We start from the raw sequence: 18,231 nt of genomic DNA on the forward strand, positions 1-18,231 counted from the left end.
CTGGAGTATATGTATTTTAGGGCTGTGGGACTGCATATGGGTCTTTTTTGGGTTGCACATGAGACAGTTGTGTACTTGGTGAGCCTGTGTGTTTAGGTACTCAGTGTGTACATCTGGATGGCATATTGGTTGCACATGTTTGTTTTCAGGCCCATGTTGTGTGTGTATATATAGTTGTGAGAGTGGAATGTGAATATTCAGGGTGAGTAAGGTTTCGTCTGTAAAAATTTAGGTAGTAAGAGGTGGTCTGTTTGTGTATTTATTCAGGGTGAGGGTAGAAATGTACGTGTGTGTTCAGGATATATATATATATATATGTATATGTACAAACACATATGTATATGTGGTATCCTTTTGGTTATATATCTGTGGTGGGGGTTGAGGGTTCTACTTGGGGTGTAAGTGGATTGTGTGCACAAATTCATAGGAAAAGGTATGGGATGTGCTGGAACTTGTTCATACTATCTTGGGATAGTCAATGGTGCATATCTCTTCCCAGCTCTGTGTTCAGTGATGGCAAGTGGGTAGCTTGCGATTGGTCATGCTGGGAATATTTATACCATGTAGATAGCATAAGTGAAGTCTTTCCCACCTTTCTCGGAGAGTTTTTTAGCACTTACCAGCACACCACTGTTGTGCGTGTTTGGATGTATGTATGTATGAAGCAAGAATATTTGGGCATCGGTGGGTACGTATGGGACACCCATGTGAATTGTGAGTGGGGCATCTGGGGCTATGGGCCCCTGTATATGTGCATTGACCTTGGTAATTGTGAATCATTGCATTGCTTCTATCAGGTTGGTCTGTTCTTTAGGGCCAAAGAATCCCCATAAATGTTGTTGATTCCCAGTAGAAATCATGCAGATGGATACAGGGGTGTCTGTACCTTAGGCAGGTGGACACTCCTTCAGCATTTGGGTGGTCCTAGCATCTGGGTCCCTAGAAGGGGGGGCCTGGTGGACAGATGGCCATGCAGAGCAGAACCTTCACAGGTGTGTTGTTGGCGTGACAGGCAGCAGTCAGAAAGTCACGGGGCTTCCTGGATAGGAGGTCAGATGACCAAGGGCTCTCCCAGGAAAATACCCTGAGAATCAGTTGGACAGCTACAGGCGTTACTGGCTCTTCTGGGGCACAGCTGACGTGCAAGAACACCCTCCACATGGGGTCCAGAGCCACGTGTCCCTGAGCCCAACTGCCCCAGGGTGGTGGGAACTGTTGCGTTTCAGGTTGGTCAACTGTATCACTAGGTCTCAACCAACCTGTCTCCGTGGAAACCTAAGTCCTCAGGGATAGGCAGGACCTCTAGGGAGCAGTGAGCTGACAAGGACAGAGGTGAGGAGGCTTTGTCCCTGAGGGAGAGTTGGGAACTGAGACCTGGAGAGCCTGGGGAGTCCCACTCTGAGGAGATATGACTCTGATGTTCCCAAACCCTTTAGACATGTTCTCTGTTCTTTTCTGAAGGCTCATGATGCTTCCAGCAGTGGGAAGCTTATCTCAGTTTCATGTTTCTCTGATAGGATGAACTGACCCTTTTATTCACTATTCCACATCGAGCTGCAAACCCATCAGATGGAACCATGTGATCATTGTGGCCACCAGCTGACCCCACAGCCACCTTGTGCCTCCCTTGGACCCACCCAGGAATTTCTGAGCCTTCTTTATGGTGAGTCTTGTGGCCTTTTCTCCCTCATTGTGAATCCTCCTGCCAATAAAACATGCTGTGAATGTTAACAAAAGGAAACCTCAACTAGAATTGGAGTCTGGAAGGCCCGTAGAGGGAGCTCTCATGCCGTGTCACTCATCATCAATTACCCCAACAGGAAGAGGTCATTTACTGACCCCAAACAGGAAGTGCAACCACTTTACTACCCCAGCTGGAGGAGGGAAGACTTCCTTCCCGGCCAGCAACAAGAAATAGAAAATAGAAATAGCTAATAGAAAATTCCACAGTTCAGCCAATGAGAAGCCATTGTCACCTGAAGTTTCACTTTCCTCCAGTGAACTTTCATTTTTTCCCTTGATGATGACTTTCTTTCCTTGTCCCACCCTCTTTACTTTAAAAGCCTTCTGGGACTTCCCTGGTGGTCCAGGGGCTAAGACTCTGCTCCTCCAATGCACGGGGCATGGGTTCGATCCCTGGTCAGGGAACTAAGATTTCCACATGCCATGTGGCGTGGCCAAAAAACAAAAAGCCTTCCATGTTGTGTAACCCGTTGGAGTATCTCCCTTTCTATCAGATGAGATGCTGCCTGATTCATGAATCGTTTAATAAAGCCAATTTATTCAAAATTCAAAGTAAATCTTCAAATTTACTCAGTTAAATTTTGTTTTTTAATACATCAGTGGCATTCAGAGGTGGCCACTAACCGTTGAATATGTATCCCTCCGGAAATGTTCTGTATAAAAATATGTATGTGCACTTTTCTAAAATCCACTCTTATGATTCCTCCTGCTAACAGGATGATTTTATGATTAATTGCTTATCTTTTTAAAAAGAAAAAGATAAATATATTGGTGGCAGTGATGGGATCTGAAGCAAATTTCTGATAACATTTGGGACAAGGAGAAACAGGTGTGGTGCCCACAACTCCTTTGAGTTCACTGTCTTTCTTGCCATTCCTGAAGGTTGTTGGTAAGCTCCTCTTGGTTTGAGCTCCATTCTCTTTGATTGAGTTTGTGCTCGCAGTCTAACTGGCTTTCCTTTACAGGACAGGTCAGTTTGGCTGGTAGAGGATTCTCCCTGAGGCCAAACCCCTAGCCTTTCAGAGGGAAATTCCCAGGACACAGTAACATCTCTTGGTTATTGCCAGTATATTTTTGAGTGGTAAAGCCTAGCCCCTAATTTTGTTCCCTGGATTCCACATTGGGCACTGCTGGCAGTGTAGTCTGCACTTCCCCATCTGTTTGGCATCAGCCCTCAGTTTCCATGCTTGGAACTTTTGGTGGCGGCTATAGTTCTCCATTTTGTTAGGCATCAGTTTGCAGTCCCCATTCCTTGGGATTTGCTGGTTGGATCTTTTTCCTCAGTCCAGGGATCCCTGGGAATTGGTGGTGGTGCATACCAGGCCTTCTTTTGGCCAGGACATAGTAACATCTCTTTGTTACTGCTGATATATTAAGGCGCAGTTCTTTTGTGTGTTCGTTTGGGTTGACAAAGGCTAGCTAAGGAAATGAGATCCTTTATCACCAAAGAGTTGAGAATGCCAGCTTCTGGCACACCTGCTTATTTTATATTTGAGAACTATGGTCCTGGAGGCTGTAGATATTTAGAAAGATGGCAAAATTATACTAATATTGATCTAGAATTACAGTGGTCTTCGTGGGGAATGTTCCAGTTAGACAAGATTGTTCATTTAAGGAAAACACTAGAGAGCAAGGGTTCCCAAATTGGACAGGGAGAATGAGATGCCTGCTTTAATTGGTATGTAAAAGTTTACAGAAGGTTTCAAGATTCCAAAATAGCTTCGTTTAGAGACATAGAACAAAAAGCTAATGAAAAATTAAAGAGAAAAAAGGTACCTGAAACAAAAGACCATAGGACAGATGTGACTGCAGAATTAACTCCTACTGTCCCCCCCTTTCCTTTTTCACCTGAGTACTCTTGTTTTACTCATTTTCTGTCTGAAATACTTTTCTATTCCCAAGAGAATATTTAACAATTGCCATTTAAAGTAAAACTAGCTGAGGTTGCAGGTGAGCCCCCTCAGGTGTCCTTTACCCCTTGGTCAAAGACTGAACTGAGAGCTATAGTCAAAGAATTCTCTAAACCTAGGGAGGAACCCCCAACATTTTTTGAAGAATTTAGAGTCACTGTCACGGCCTATGTCCCCAAACTGCTAGATCTTTATCCACTTGTACACATGTTGGTAGGACTGGGGGAAGCCCCAGAATGGACGCGGGAAGCAAAATGACATAATCCCTAGGATGATATTCAAGATCCTCAACCTAAAAAGGCTTGCAGAATAACAACTAACCTTTTATAAGCTATTCCTAAAATCTTCCCTGCTCACACTTGGTCTATTATTAATTGGCCTAATAATGATTGGCCTGTTATTCACTCATACAAACAAAAGAGGGGTGAATCTGTGGAAGACTTTCGAGCCAGTTTGTAGGCTCTCTTTTTACAGCATTTGGGGTTGCAAGCAATAAAAAGGCCACTCAGCCTACTTTAACTGCCCTCTTTGTAAATGGATTATCTTCTGAGATTAGTGGATTGATAAAAGGGCAGAAAATAGGCTGGGAGGCTGTAGGCCTGACTGAACTCCTGACTATAGCTGAGCATTTTGAAAGGACCTTGGAGCAAGATCACAAACAGAAATCCACCAAGCTCATAGCCTTACAGTTACAACAGCTCTAAGGCAAGAGACACAAAATAACACCTAGGCCTCCCCCATTACAACCTCCTAGGGGTCCATGATCAATTCGATGACCCAAAGTTAATGTTTCATTTGTAATCAGTGAGGACACTGGACAAAAAGGTGTCCTCAAAGGTGCTATGCAAACTCTTCACAAATGCTCTCATATCTGTCTCAAAGGCAGGGCCCCCCCATGACCCTCTCCCCTAGTTGGCAGAACTCCAGAGGTTCTCTGGTAAACTATTACCAGCAATTACCTTAAACAGCCCAGAGGAAAATAGAATGAAAATTGATGAAAAACTGCCAAATTTTAGTTGATACTGGAGCTATGCTTTCTACTTTAAACCCCACTCTCATATTTTACTTTGAAATCTACATTAAACCCTAACCCTAACTGTAAACATAATTACCTAACCCTTTAACACCCTATCCCTAGCCCTAACCAGAGCTGTGCTTTCTACTCTAAATCCCACCCTCAAAGAACAACAGGTCCCTCTGAGTCAAGAGGATGTTTCCATAGTGGGAGTACCTAATAAAGTTCAGAGAGAATTTTTATCTCAACCAAGATTCCTTTTTGCTATGCAATATAGCCCCAGTTAATCTATTCGGTAGAAATCTCTTTTCTAACTTAAAAGGGTCAGTACATTTTGCCTCCAGTGGAGATCTCACCTTAAAGTTTCCTGATCAACCTGAACCTGATTATTTATGTTCCTTACAATCTGTCCTGGACATAAAAGAGGAAGTTCAGCACAAGTTCTCTAATTTGGTGGAGATGCCTGCAAATTTGGGGGCTACTTCTGACAGTGTTAACATCAGAAGAATAAAAAAATGCAAACCTATAAAGATTCAGATAGGTGTAGCTAAACCTCTCCCTAGGTTTCCTCAACAACTATTAAAGCCTGCGGTCATACAAGGTCTCACACCTATTGTAGAAGACTTAATTTCCCGGGAGATAGTCATTCCTGTACTCGTCCCTGCAGCATGCCAATCTTGCCTGGTTGGAAACCTGGCAGGATGGCGATTTGTCCCGGACTTGGGAGCTGTTAATAAAAATAGTTATTCCCTGTTTTCCTGTTGTTCCAAACCTAGCCACCCTTCTGTCACAAGTTTCAACTGACTTGGAATGGTTTACTGTTGGAGACCTTTGTTCACCTTTCTTCAGCATCCCGGAGACCCAACAGCCAATATCTATATGCCTTTACTTGGAACAATCAACAATATACCTGCACTTTTATGCCTCAAGGGTTCACTGGGACCCCTTCTTTTTTCTCCCAAGTACTTCACCAAGATTTAAGTACCCTCTAGTTCCCTGAGAAATCAACCTTTTTACCATATGGAGATAACCTCCTGCTGTACTCAGCTACTGTAAAGATTCCATAAGGCATGCATAAAAGATTCCATTTATTTCCTGCAACAGTTAGCTGAGAAAGAACACAAAGGAAAAATTACAGTTATCTCTAGATACTGTTCATTACCTAGGACATAATCTAAGCACTGAAGGAATTCAGCTATCTCCAGAGAGAATTAGGCTGATACAGGAACTTCCTAGACTCACAACTAAGTGCTAGCATTGTGGATTTCTAGGTTTAGCTGGTTATTGCAAGCTCTGGGTTCCAAATTTTTCTCTGTTACCTCTTCCACTCTATGAACTTATTAAAGATTTAGTCCCTGAATCCTTTGCTTGGGAAGATAAACATAAGCAGGCTTTTATAAGGCTAAAACAAGCACTGCAAGAGCTGCCTGCCTTAGGGTTACCCAAATGATCAGGTTCAGGTTGATCCGGAAACTTTAAGGTGAGATCTCCACTGGAGGCAAAATATATTCGCCCTTTTAAGTTAGCAAAGAGATCTCTACCTAATAGATTAACTTTAGGTTATGCAGAACCTTTTACTTGATTTGTGCATGAATGGCATAATCAGGCCCCGCGGAACTATGTGAGCATGGTAGTAAACATAGGCCTTTTGCCTATTATAGCATGCAACTTGAGTCAGTTGCTTATGCCTATCTCAGTTGTCTTAAGGTTATAGCCACAACTGCAAATTTAGTGGAAGCCTTGGCAGATTTGACTCTAGAAAATGAAGTTTATTTGCAAACTCCACACATTGTCCACAGTCTTCTTAACTCTGAATTGACAACGTTTCACTCCAAGTGTCACTAGATTCACTTCCTGTGAAATCCTGCTTTCACCACCTAATCTTTATCTTAAACTTTACAACGTTCTCAATCCTGCTACACTACTACCTCTGTCTCACAAAGGTGAGGACCATGACTGCAAGGTAACAGTGTCCCATGGGAATTCCCTGGTAGGCCATTGCTTAGGACTCCGAGCTTCCACTGCAGGGAGCGCGGGTTCGATCTCTGGTCGAGAAACTAAGATCCCACAAGCCACGTGGTCCAGCCCAAAACAAAAACAAACACAAAACACAAAAACAAAACAAACAAACAGAAAACAATGTCCCATTTTGTGACACCGTGTCCTGAGTAAAGATGTTACCAAGCCCAAGCTTGCTGTGCTTGCCGCACGACAGGCCAATAAGTCGGAGATGAGGTGTTGAGGCAAGGAATATGACTTTATTCGGAAAGCCAGCAGGCCGAGAAGATGGCGGACTAAAGTCTCAAAATAACCAGCTTATCGGGGTTTGGATGCCAGTTTGTTTTATAGCACAGAGATGGGGAGGAGATGAAGGGGTAAAGTAAAAGGGCCATAAGTTTTGCGAATATCCCCTGGAATGGCCAGCCTCAGGGAGGGGATGTGTTAATTTCTTCTTAATTGCAGCCATCCACAGGTGGACAGAGTCCGTATGTTTCCCTGAACAAAGGCACTTTGGTTTAACATTCAGGCAGAGGAACAGGGTTCCCCGAGGCAGGCCATTATGTACAGACAGTATCCTTTTAGTGAACAAAAGCAGCGGAAGGCAAAGGTTAAAGTCAAAGAAACAGATCCAACGTGTAGTCAGATTTGGCTCCTCCCTGTTCCAATTCCCTACTGTCAATGTCCATTCCACAGTCTTGTGGAAAAAGGGGTGACGGCCCTTCTAATTGCTTCGTCAGATGGAACTTTCCGGGAGTGTCCACCATCGGTGCCAGTGTTCCAAACGTTGTTTGTTTGTTTTTTTTTGTTCCTCTCTGGAAAGTGTCTACACCTGTAGCCTTAAAAAAATATTCTCAGCCTAAAAGTTGAGAGTTATGATCTATTTGACGGGAATTTTGAGAGCTTCAAGCCTGGGAAGCAGCATCTCAAGTTAAGGAATTTAGCAGTTTTCTATGTATGGGAAGATGCAAGAGTCTGGGCTCACTGAAATCATTCATTTGATATGTACCTCAGCTACCCGGGGCCTGTATCCTATAGTCTCATGTCCTGAGTTTCGTCAGGGCTCACCGGCTCACGTTGGAGGGCTGCAATCGCTAATGACTGATGTGTCAGGCAATATTCCATTTCTCAGATCCTCTCCTCTTGGTCAGGATTTTGACCAATATTTGGGAGACACTTCAGGATCAAATTTTGTCCCACGGTGCTGGGAGGCTCATCCCAGGTCAGGGGAGAATTCTTGATATGCCACTCCAGGTGCTAGTTTTTGGACTAGGCCCTATTGATAATTAAAGATCCTCTGGATCCTCTATCTAATTATGACCCAGGAGACATTTTCCCTTGTTGCTTCCTCCCATACCTAGAATCACACTATTACAATTATTTTATGTTATAAATGTGATCTATTTCCTCAAGATGTTTAGCCATAGAAGATATTGTTGGAGGCCTGGTTACATACTGGGTACTGTAAGAGACACCAATCTTATAAAATAGACAGGATATAAGTAATGCAGCTAGTAACGTTAACAAAGACACAGTGCAGCAGGGAGACACAAAGAGCAAACAATCTGGAAACAAAGAACAATGATCAGTATAACTACTTGTAATCCAATTGCAATAGCGAGCGACCAGAGGTACCATAACTGAGTTAGTGAGCCATCCGCTGTTTCAGTGTACCAGCAGTGCATACTTAGACATGCACGGCTTCATCTTTGAGACAAGCATACGCTACTGGCAGGATCAACCAGGTAGAGAGAAAAAGATAAATGTTTCAATTCTGCTTACAAGGGTATAATTTAACAAATTACTGTAAGTCATAATTAGTTTAAGGGGAGAGTTTTGCTTACACCTGGAAAACACAGATTTAAAACAGTCATTTTTCAGATAGAAACCATACAAATTATAACCATAGTCACCAGTTTACCCAGTCATGTGCAACTAATCGTTTTTGTTAACAGCTTTATGAAGCCATCAGGTTTCCCATTAGAATTCTTCAAGATCTTACCCAGTTCACCTTTATGGTCTGAAAACCAGAAACTTGTATTTATCCGAAGGTCCCTTCTATAAATCTTCTTGAAGAGGAAGCATTTTTGCAAAGGCATCAGAGTGAAACCATAACTGTGTACAATGACGAAAGACTTAAGAAGGCACTTTTTTTGGGGGGGGGGGTGGGTGTAATTCAGATTTTATTGCTTATTATGTCATTCCATACAACTTTAGGTAAACACGTTGAGAAAATATACTGGGAGTATTAAACAGATGATGGCAATATTGATGAAAATGTTCAAGTGTTTTACACAAGGTAGTTAAGAGGCACCGCTGCCACCATCATCCCCCCCCCCGAAATTTGTACATTTCGTGTAAAAAGAGTAAAAATAGTTCATTGGCATTTAACTAGCATTATTCCTTGTAATCTATGAACCACTATATGCCTGAATAATTTCAGAATCTTCAGAGCAAAACAAAGCATTTTCTTCCACTAGCAGACATAGCAGTTTCAGTTTCTTTAAAAAACAAGCAAACAAATCAGCACAACAAAATCTATACACACAACCCCAAAACAAAAAAGTTGGCATATTCCAGTGGTCCGGAATTTTGACGTTTCTATCGCATTAATTCAAGAAATAAAATGTGATTCAGCATTTTAAAATGAGACAAGCTTCTTCACCATAGTTATACTTACTTTATAATTGAAACGATTTAACTGAAGCCAATGTTAACCCAGCAAAAACCATGGCTATAACTCAAACTGCTCTTTTGATAAAGAAACTTCTTTAAAAGTTAACTATTCTTTAAAAACTCAGACCCGAGCTGCACAGATGTAATTGAGGAACCAACAACTGACTCTTCCAGAAACCACAGCAGCAGTTCTAAGTGTTTTTGAAGCTGGGGAGTATATACAGAATCACTGTAAACGGCACATACGCATCAGTAACTTCCTGCTAAAACAGCATTTGAAAGACTTCTATGTCTATTTTTACAAAGATGAGTGGGCTGAGACATACATTTGGCTACTTGAAAAGAAACAAAGAGAAGGGACGTTTAAATCTGATTACGATGCAGTTGACAAAGTAACGTGGTTACTGCGGTGACATGCAACACTTTCCGATAATAAAGAGAATTCTGACTGGTAACATTTTACCAGGACATACCAAATTTTAGGAACTCCATATAATCTGTAGAATACCTGTATCATTTGGCATACAATGTAACCTAAGAAGATTTATTGCTTATTTGACAACACTTCCCGTGTAATTCAACATACCAAGTCAACCGAATTAGTTAATATCTCTCTTTGGGATGTTTCAGGGGCCCTTTGAAGCACCCCAAAGTTAGCTAGAGCTCAAAGGAACTTCATTATAATTTGATTTGGGAAGTTTTGTCCGAAAAATAAGAAAAGGGTTTCAAACAGTCAGGATCACATGTCAGTGTGAAACAATAGTTATTCAGTTAGCCAAAGTAACAATAAAAGATTTCAAAGGCAAGTACAGAACAGATCTCTTAAAAGGTAGAAAAACTTAAAATCTGGCATCAAAAGCAGTCCAAAATCTTAAAAAACCTTGTCTTCTTAACAGAGAGAAAAGCGAAATTCAAGTTTTGCACCAGCTTACTTTTAAAATTTATTGACTCAATTAAACTTATTTTAAACTTAGTCAATCCTGACCACGTACAGAACTCTTTTTTTCAGGGTCCACTTTCCATAAACCTTCTGTCACTTATTTTAGCACAATTCTGACTTTCAAGTGGTCAAATATCTGGAGAGACTAATTTTAGATAGACCTTCCTAAAAGATAAGTAGTTTAAAAAGTTCACCTAAAGCTCTTATTTCATTTGCATTTTCTTTCCTTAAAAGTTTCTTCACATCAGGTTATTTCCTTGCTGACAAATTTGCAATAGATATAACAAGATTTTATTTAGCTTATATTAAACCTAGGCACAATAAAAGTATTATACTTAATGTTGATGACTCTAACAGCATGTCTATATTAATTAGATCAACAAACGACCGTTAGTACCAGGTCTTAATTAATACTGACTATTTCCCAGTTCACATGAACCTGAAGCTCATTTAGCTCAATTTCTCTTGTATTTAGAATAGTTTGGTTTGTAAGTGCTCACTTTTCTTTAAGCCAATTAAATAGAGCTCATCCACAAATCAACCTCAGCAATGTTATCCAAAGACAAAGACACATACGAGGACACAAACATACAGAGACGTCATAGTTGTCATTTCCAAATTTCAGCAGGGAGTCAGGTACAGCCATGTGAAACCCCTCAGTTTACAAAAAGAGGTTGGATTCAAATTAGGTTTCTGACAGATGGAAAAAATCAAACTCACTTGTCTAGATGGCTGAATTTTTACAGAAAAGACACTTAGGTTTTTTTATTTATCCTTGATAAGTCAATTTCTAAATTACTTTACCCTCTTTTAAAAAGATGCATTTTAAAAAGATGGCAGAGATGAGGGTTCCGGAGAAGACCAGAAAGGACGTTTGCATCTCAAAGATACAGGCAAGTTTTTCCTAGGATGACTTTGTTTCCCCTTTGTTTAATATTTACAAGCCTCTTAAGATAAACAGGGAGGGTTTGGGGAGTGGTATCTATTGGAGAGTCAATCAACTCGTTCCCCACTGTCAAAGTTCCCTGGGGCTCCTGTGGGGAAATTAGAATGGGGCGCCTCAAGTCCAAGGGCGTCGCCTGGCCTCTTATAGGTTGTCAGCACAAGGGAAATTGCCCTGCTGTGGAAGTGGCTCCTGGTCCAAATTGGGTGGCCTGTGGAGTCTTAGATGGTGATACTAAATCCGGCTCCTGTGCTCTGGGGGTTAACACAGAAACTTCTATTTGATCCCCGTGGGTAGGGGAAACAGGAGGTGGTGAATATGATGGCGGCATGGGGGGAGGGTGGGCAGTTGGAACAACTGCCGGTGCAGCTTGCTGTTTTGCAAAACACTTGTAACTGCGAGATCCTATAAAAGTTGAGTGAGCCATTCAGGGGCTACCGCCCTTCTGATCCTGTATTTTGGGTCCGCACCCTATTACAATAGTATATCATGTGTTTCTTAGTCATAGGCTCAGGGCTATGTTTCACCCATTTATCTAATATAGGCCCCAAAGGGCTCTCCTTCAGGGTAGATGGAGTATTTCCCATTGTGTACACCAAAACGCAAAAGACGCAAGCAAACTCTGGCATCAGTGCACACCAAACCAAGACCAAAACCAACGAACCAGTTCCCAAATCGGTTCTGAGGGGGTGTAGTGGTGTAGAGAGCAGCCGTCTGGTCCAGAAGCCCACAGGCAGCTAGGAGGAGCTGTGTTAGTCCAAAGGCTCCGGGACACATAGTCCATTCTCAGCCCAGAAGGAGCAGCCAGGGGGAACCAGTGGGAGGGCTTGACTAACTGACCTTTGTGCCTGCTATAAAGCTTATTGTTTAGCTCTTCGCCAGTAAAATATGGAGGGTTTGTACGTGGCTGCATAAATGGGTCTACGAATGATGGACAAGTGTGGTATTTGTTGCCTCCGGAGTGTGAAGAGACCTAAGTAAGACGAGTTGGGCTTGCTATAGTGTGTTGGGGGGCTGAATAGTTAACAGTTGAGGTTTAGCTGCAAGAGGAATTTCCTGGCTTTTAGAGGATCAGTTAATGCCCAGAAATGTAATAGTTGTGGAGAGCCCTTGAATTTTCTGTGGGGCAGTAGCCCACCTGGATGTTATAGATGGGTCACCAACCATGTTAGGGCCTCGTGCACCAATCTCCTGAGGGGCTCTGGATTAGAACATCAGTATAGTGCCAGACGGTGCAAGGGGACACCAGGTCTTGCCAGCAAAGACTGTGGGCAATAGCTGGGCTGTTAAGATAGCCAGTAGGCAGACAGGTTAAAACACACTGGGTGCTTTCTGCAGTAAAAGTAGACTGCAGCTGGGACTCCTCAATAACTGGTACTGAATAGAACATAATAGCTAGATTGTCACAGCAAAGTAATTCCCTGGAGCCCTTTGGATATCCTTAATTACCTGGACAGTGTTGGAAATGGGAGCCTTAATAGTGGGGATCAGCATTGATATTTCCGTAGTTGCTTATAAGGCGCCACTCATTAATAGCAGGCTTTAATAGCAGCCAAATGGGGGAATTGAAAAGGAGAAATGGTGTGTTTAATGACTTCTTCTTGTCCTAAATTTTGAATTTTGGGCTGCAATCCCACAGCCCCCTGTCATACATGTTATTGGGTGATATTTGCTGTCTTAGGTGGCAGTCTTATGGGCTCCCAATATTCAGCTTCCACCAGGAAGACCAGGGATTTGGGTTTGTTCCAAATGGCGTTGCGGTACATCAAGGCATCCGTAGCTGTACCGGGAAAGGGTAGGGCCAAAGGGGCTACCACCACTACAAGATTTTTAATAAAGATTGTTTCAGTAGTGACAGTCAATGGAAGCTGAATGCTTTCCACTCCCCTGACTATTATGCGTTGTAATCTAACGTGTGGCCCTTGCTTATAATTGGAGGGTTTCCCAGGAAGCACTGTAATTTGAGCTCCAGTTGTCAATGAGAGCCATAAGAAAAGTTGTTTATGTGTGTCCCAAGGATAATTAGAGAAGTATATGGGCAGTTGTCCCAGAGGAGGGCCATGCTCCAGGGATCTGCCAGGTCCCTAAGGCAGAGGCCTTGGCAGAGGTCAGGGTACAGGATTCGGAGAGGTGACAGCTGCCCATCACTCCAGTCTGCTGAAGAGTCTGTAACGCCTGAGCAAAAATTTCTACCTTGTGCTTGGGCTGTCCCAGGGTTACGTCATTAGGGACCCCGATCTCCAGAGCTGCCAATACAGGGAGGTCTGTTAGTCATCCCATGAAGGATGGAGCTGTGTGAAGCACCACCCCTTGGTGGAGACCAGTAAGGGTCCCAGAAGTCCCTCTATCCCTTAAGGGTCCTCTGTTGGGTTCCTGGCCGATGGGGCAGCGGGGCCCATGTGCCTTTACTGGCAAGTGAGATTTGGGGCTTCAGAAAAATTATCTTTCTCATATCTAGCTACAACATGGATGCAGTCCAATGCCTGTTGTACTGTATCTGACGTTTCTTTGAATTATAACAGTATGGCTTTATAATTAGGGGGAACACAGTTCTCCCCCTTCCCTTGGAGAAATGTTTTCTAGAAAAATTTGCATTTCTATCATGGTGTAGTTACATGTCTCTGTTTCTTGTTCATGCTGGTCATCCGATGTTTTGGTGCAGTGGATGGTGACAGGGAATACCTGGAAGGGAGTTTTCCTCTTCCCTGACTCATATGCTGCCACTTCCCGTTTAGGGTGTCCCAGTCAGCCTCGGTGGGGTCAAGGGATGATTTGCAACAGCAGCAAGAATTGCAGCAACATAGGAGGCACTTACCTCAGCGGCATTTGCCCGCTCGGGGTGCCATGATGCCCCTGGTAGAGCTGCCTCTGTCATGGGTTAGGGCTGTGTGGGGAACTCATGGATGTATGTTTGGGGTATAGGACGGTTTGGGGTAATAGTAAAGCTGTGTAGAGACTGTGTATGTGTGATCTGGGGAGAGATGAGGGGCCTGAGTGCCTTTATGAGTGTACGGTTGGTGTAGCATGGTGCGGCTGGGTGGTGGGGCTGGTTCTGGGTGTTTTGAGGCTGTGTGTGCAGGCATTTGAGAAGAGGTACGGGTATGCATTTTAATGTTTTGTGTGTTGGATCTGTGTGTATTCAGAGTATAGGGGTTATACATATGCTCATCCTGTAGGGTAAGAGTTTAGGGAGTGTATTTTTGGTGTGGAGGAATTTGCAGAGACTGGGGTTGTCAGTGTAAATTGGGGTTGCTAGCTGTGTGTGTATAATCAGGGGATGTGACAGAGGCTGTTTATAGTATCTCAAGAGGGAGATGGGTGTATGTTTGTATTGGGGGTGTGAGTTCATCATGTGTTGTGGGGGGAGTATTTAGGAGAAGGTTGGAAACATTGTGTCTCTCTGATGGTATTTTGTGTTTGTCTCAGCTTCTGAGGCATGGTACATACGTGGATGTTCACAGCTGTGGGGGGACTGTATGTGTTATATTTGGATTTTGGGTGTTGTGTCTTATATTAAGAAGTATGTGAGTTTGGTTTGAATGTATTTGGCTATTGTTGAAGGGTTTGTGTGTTTGCATTGGGGGGTTATATGGGGTTGGGTGGATTTTTGTGAGATATGAGGATTTAGGTGTTTGATTATCGGGGGCCGTTGGGGGTGTGTTTTTGTATTCAAGACTGTGGCTGTGATTTTATTGGGGTTGGTAGTGCATGTATACTGGAGCAGGAGGGTTCTGGGCACACAGGCATCTGCTTATAGGTAGGGAGTTTGTGTGTTTGAGGATGTTTGGAGCTCTGTGGGGCTGTGTGATGGTGGTACAGGTGACTGTGGGCAGGTGGAGTGTGTGTTGGGCTGGAAGGGAAACTCGAGGGCATGTTGGTGACTGTGAGGCGCCCATGTGAACTCCCACGTGGACTGACCTTTGTTCCTTCTGATCTTCTATGGCTTGTACCCATCCTGATCTTCTGTGGCAGCTACTCCCCTGCAATGGTCAGCAATACTCTGCTCATTCTTAGCCAGATGAGTCAGGAAATGTCACTTCCTCTGGCAGCTGGATGTGTTTCTTGCAAGTGAGTGGTCCTGGAGTCCAGGGTGCAGGACTGGTGGACAGATGCAGAGTGAGGCTGATTCCCATTCCCCCATGAGCCCTCTCCTCAGTGAGGTGGCCAGGAGGTCAGGGCTGTATCTCCAGAGGGTCAGACATGACCAGTCCTCTCTAGAATGTGCTGGAGGGGCCAACTCATTGAACGGACCCGGCCAAGAGATAAACAGACCCCGAGGACAATTCCTAAGGGAGAAATCTATACCTACTCATCTTCCACTTTCTCCTTTGGATGGCCTCTACCACAAGGTAAAAGCTAAGCCCCCTCACACGGCCCTTCTTGGCCTGGTCTTACTGACCGGCCAGTCTCTCCCCACATCCTGGCTCACTCTGGGCCCTCTGGTGATACCAGCATGAGACCCCCTGCATGTCAGTTCTCACCTCCTTGCCTTGGCCCATGCTGCCCTTGCTGTTTGTCCTACTCTTCCTCCCCCAAGGCCATGAGTCACCTTCTCCAGGTGGGAAGGATCCACTGAAAATGCAAATTTGGGTAATTCCTGCATCACCTGAGTCTCTAGCACGTGCCAGGCACTATGACGCTTGCCAAATCCATAAAAACCCCACAAAGCGGATGTGCTATTAGTTGCACTTTGCAGGTGATGAAGCTGAGGTTCAGAGGTGAGCAACCGTGACCAAGTACCCTGTATGTACCAGAATATCAATCAGACTGGTCAACGTATCCAATAAAGCCAAACATTAGTCTGATCAGGACGCCTAGATGCCAGGCTGTAAAGGCGCAAAATATGTCCCAGCAAGAGAAGGAGCAGTGCCAAGTACCCCAGCAAAGAAGCAGAGTTCATATCCTGCTTTCTTAATCAAAATAGCTGCAGATCAACCCACAGTTTCCTAGTCTGTTAATAGGAGGAAAATACCAATGTGCGTTGTCCTATAAAACTACCTTAAAATAATATGTATGATCCCGAGTGCTTTGGTAATGACCCCAAATCATCATCATGAAGTTGGGATACTTCTTCAAACACTGCAAGTCTTACACACTGGCATATAGAATCTGTCAAGTCAGTTCTTTGGGTAATGATGGTAGATAGAAGTGGCCCAGAAGGACAGAAGACAGAAAATAGAGCAGAAACTATTTGTCCAGAGGTGACAATGGGTCATAGCCAAGGTTCAAGCATTACTAGGGAGGTGGTGAAAATAGTAATGGGCATAGAGTGTAATAAGTCAAGGATATCTAATGTAGTTTCCAATGAAAGTTTGTGAAAGACATATAACTAAAAAGATAATAGGCTGGGAGGTGAAATAGTACAAAACATTTGATATATTTTTTACAAGGATAAAAGAAGATAGAAATGAACATTAAAGAAGTAGGTCAAATAGAAAAACTGTAAGATGGTAATAACCTCACAATATGATGAGGCAACTTAGATTTATTTTGTTTAAATAAATTGGTAGTCTATATTTAGAGTAGTTTTAAGTTTAAAGAGAATTTGAGCAGAGTATAGAGTTCCCATACACCACCTCACATCTATTCCCCAAACCAAAGTTTCCCCTATTATTAACGTCTTGCATTAGTGTGGGGCATTTTTTACAAGTGATGAGCCAAAGTTCATACATTCCTATTAACTAATATCCATAGTTTACATTACAGTTTACTCTGTTGCATATCCTATGGGTTTTGATGAATGTATGACAAGCATTGACGATTACAGTATCATACAGAATAGTTTAAGTGCCCTACCTTTTCCAGGATGTCATATAGCTGAAATCATACAGTATGTATCCATTTCAGTTTGGCCTCTTTCATTTAGCAATATGTGTTTAGGGTTCCTCCATGTCTCTTCCATTTAGTACTCTTATAGCTCAAGCTGCCATAACATAATACTATAGGCTTGGTGACTTTAACAACTCACAGTTCTAGAGGCTTGGAAGTCTAAGATCACGGTGCTGGCCAATTCAGTGCCTGGTGAGGGCTCTCTTCCTGGCTTGCAGACAACTGTCTTTTCACTGTGTCCTCACGTGGTGGAGAGAGACAGAAAAAACTCTCTGGTCTCCTCTTATAGGGGCACTAATAGAGCCTAATCCTCATGACATCATTTAATCTAATTACCTGCCAAAGGCCTCATCTCCAAATACCATCACTTTGTTAGAGCTTGAATATATGAATTTTGGGGGGACAGAATTCAGTTGATAGCCTCATTCTTCTAACAGTATAAAATATGACGAATAAAGAAAGCTCATCATTAAATTATCTCTTTTCTAGAGTTTCTGTCCCCATGTAGTTATCAACTCCTGGGTAAGATAGCCTAGGAAAGCAAAATTTTAAAAAACACATGAACAAGTTTTTTTGAATCTCAAAATGATTTGAAGGCAAGAAACAGTGTTTGAGAGAAAATTGGGGAACCTTACTTGCATAAGAAAAGGTGATATTCCTGTTCGGAGTTGAATGCCATTTTGGAGCCAGTCAAGCCAGGCTGAGGAAGCACATTCTAAGCAGAAGCAATAAAATTGTGTGCAAAGAGCCAGGCTTGTTCTAGAAATTAAACAAGCCCCACTGTGAATGTGGAAGAGTGAATGAAGGGATGAGAAGCAGGATAGGTGAATGGAAACTAGGTTACAGAGGCCTATGAGTACAGATGGGCATATGCATGTAAGAACACTACTCATGGCAGGGAAAGAACCACCTGGATGTATCAGAAGGAACAAGTTCTTAACACTCACAAAGGGAAAAAAAAAAAAGAAAGCCTGGTCTTCCCAGCTAGAATGGAAAACTGTTTAATACATGAGTATTCAGAATAGTTTTCAATCCTGAAATGTGGGGAAAAACTTAACATGGTCTAAACATTACTTGGGTTCCACCTAAAAAGCTTAAAAGCAAGACTCAGAAGGATAAAATTATTTTTAAGTAATTTAACTGCATCCCAAAACAAAGTTCAAGAATATGTACAGAA

General features: G+C 42.9%; 1 protein-coding gene across 2 annotated transcripts in view; it reads left to right on the forward strand.

Moving 5' to 3' along the window:
- Nucleotides 1-18,231, forward strand: part of LOC309634348 (contactin-associated protein-like 3) — a 181,428-nt gene that overhangs the window by 2,791 nt on the left and 160,406 nt on the right. The window contains exon 2 of one of the 2 annotated variants that reach the window (XM_082404288.1): nucleotides 1,518-1,663. Coding sequence is in view for 1 of the 2 variants with exons in the window: in XM_082404294.1 (XP_082260420.1) it covers nucleotides 1,661-1,663 (3 nt within the window). In the remaining variant the exon portion in view is untranslated. Of the gene's footprint in view, nucleotides 1-1,396; nucleotides 1,664-18,231 lie in introns of those variants that run through there. The other variant, XM_082404294.1, reaches the window with a different exon arrangement.

This window comes from Balaenoptera borealis (genome assembly GCF_965194805.1).
Source record: "Balaenoptera borealis genome assembly, chromosome: 8".
In the NCBI taxonomy this organism is placed as follows: Eukaryota; Metazoa; Chordata; class Mammalia; order Artiodactyla; family Balaenopteridae; genus Balaenoptera; species Balaenoptera borealis.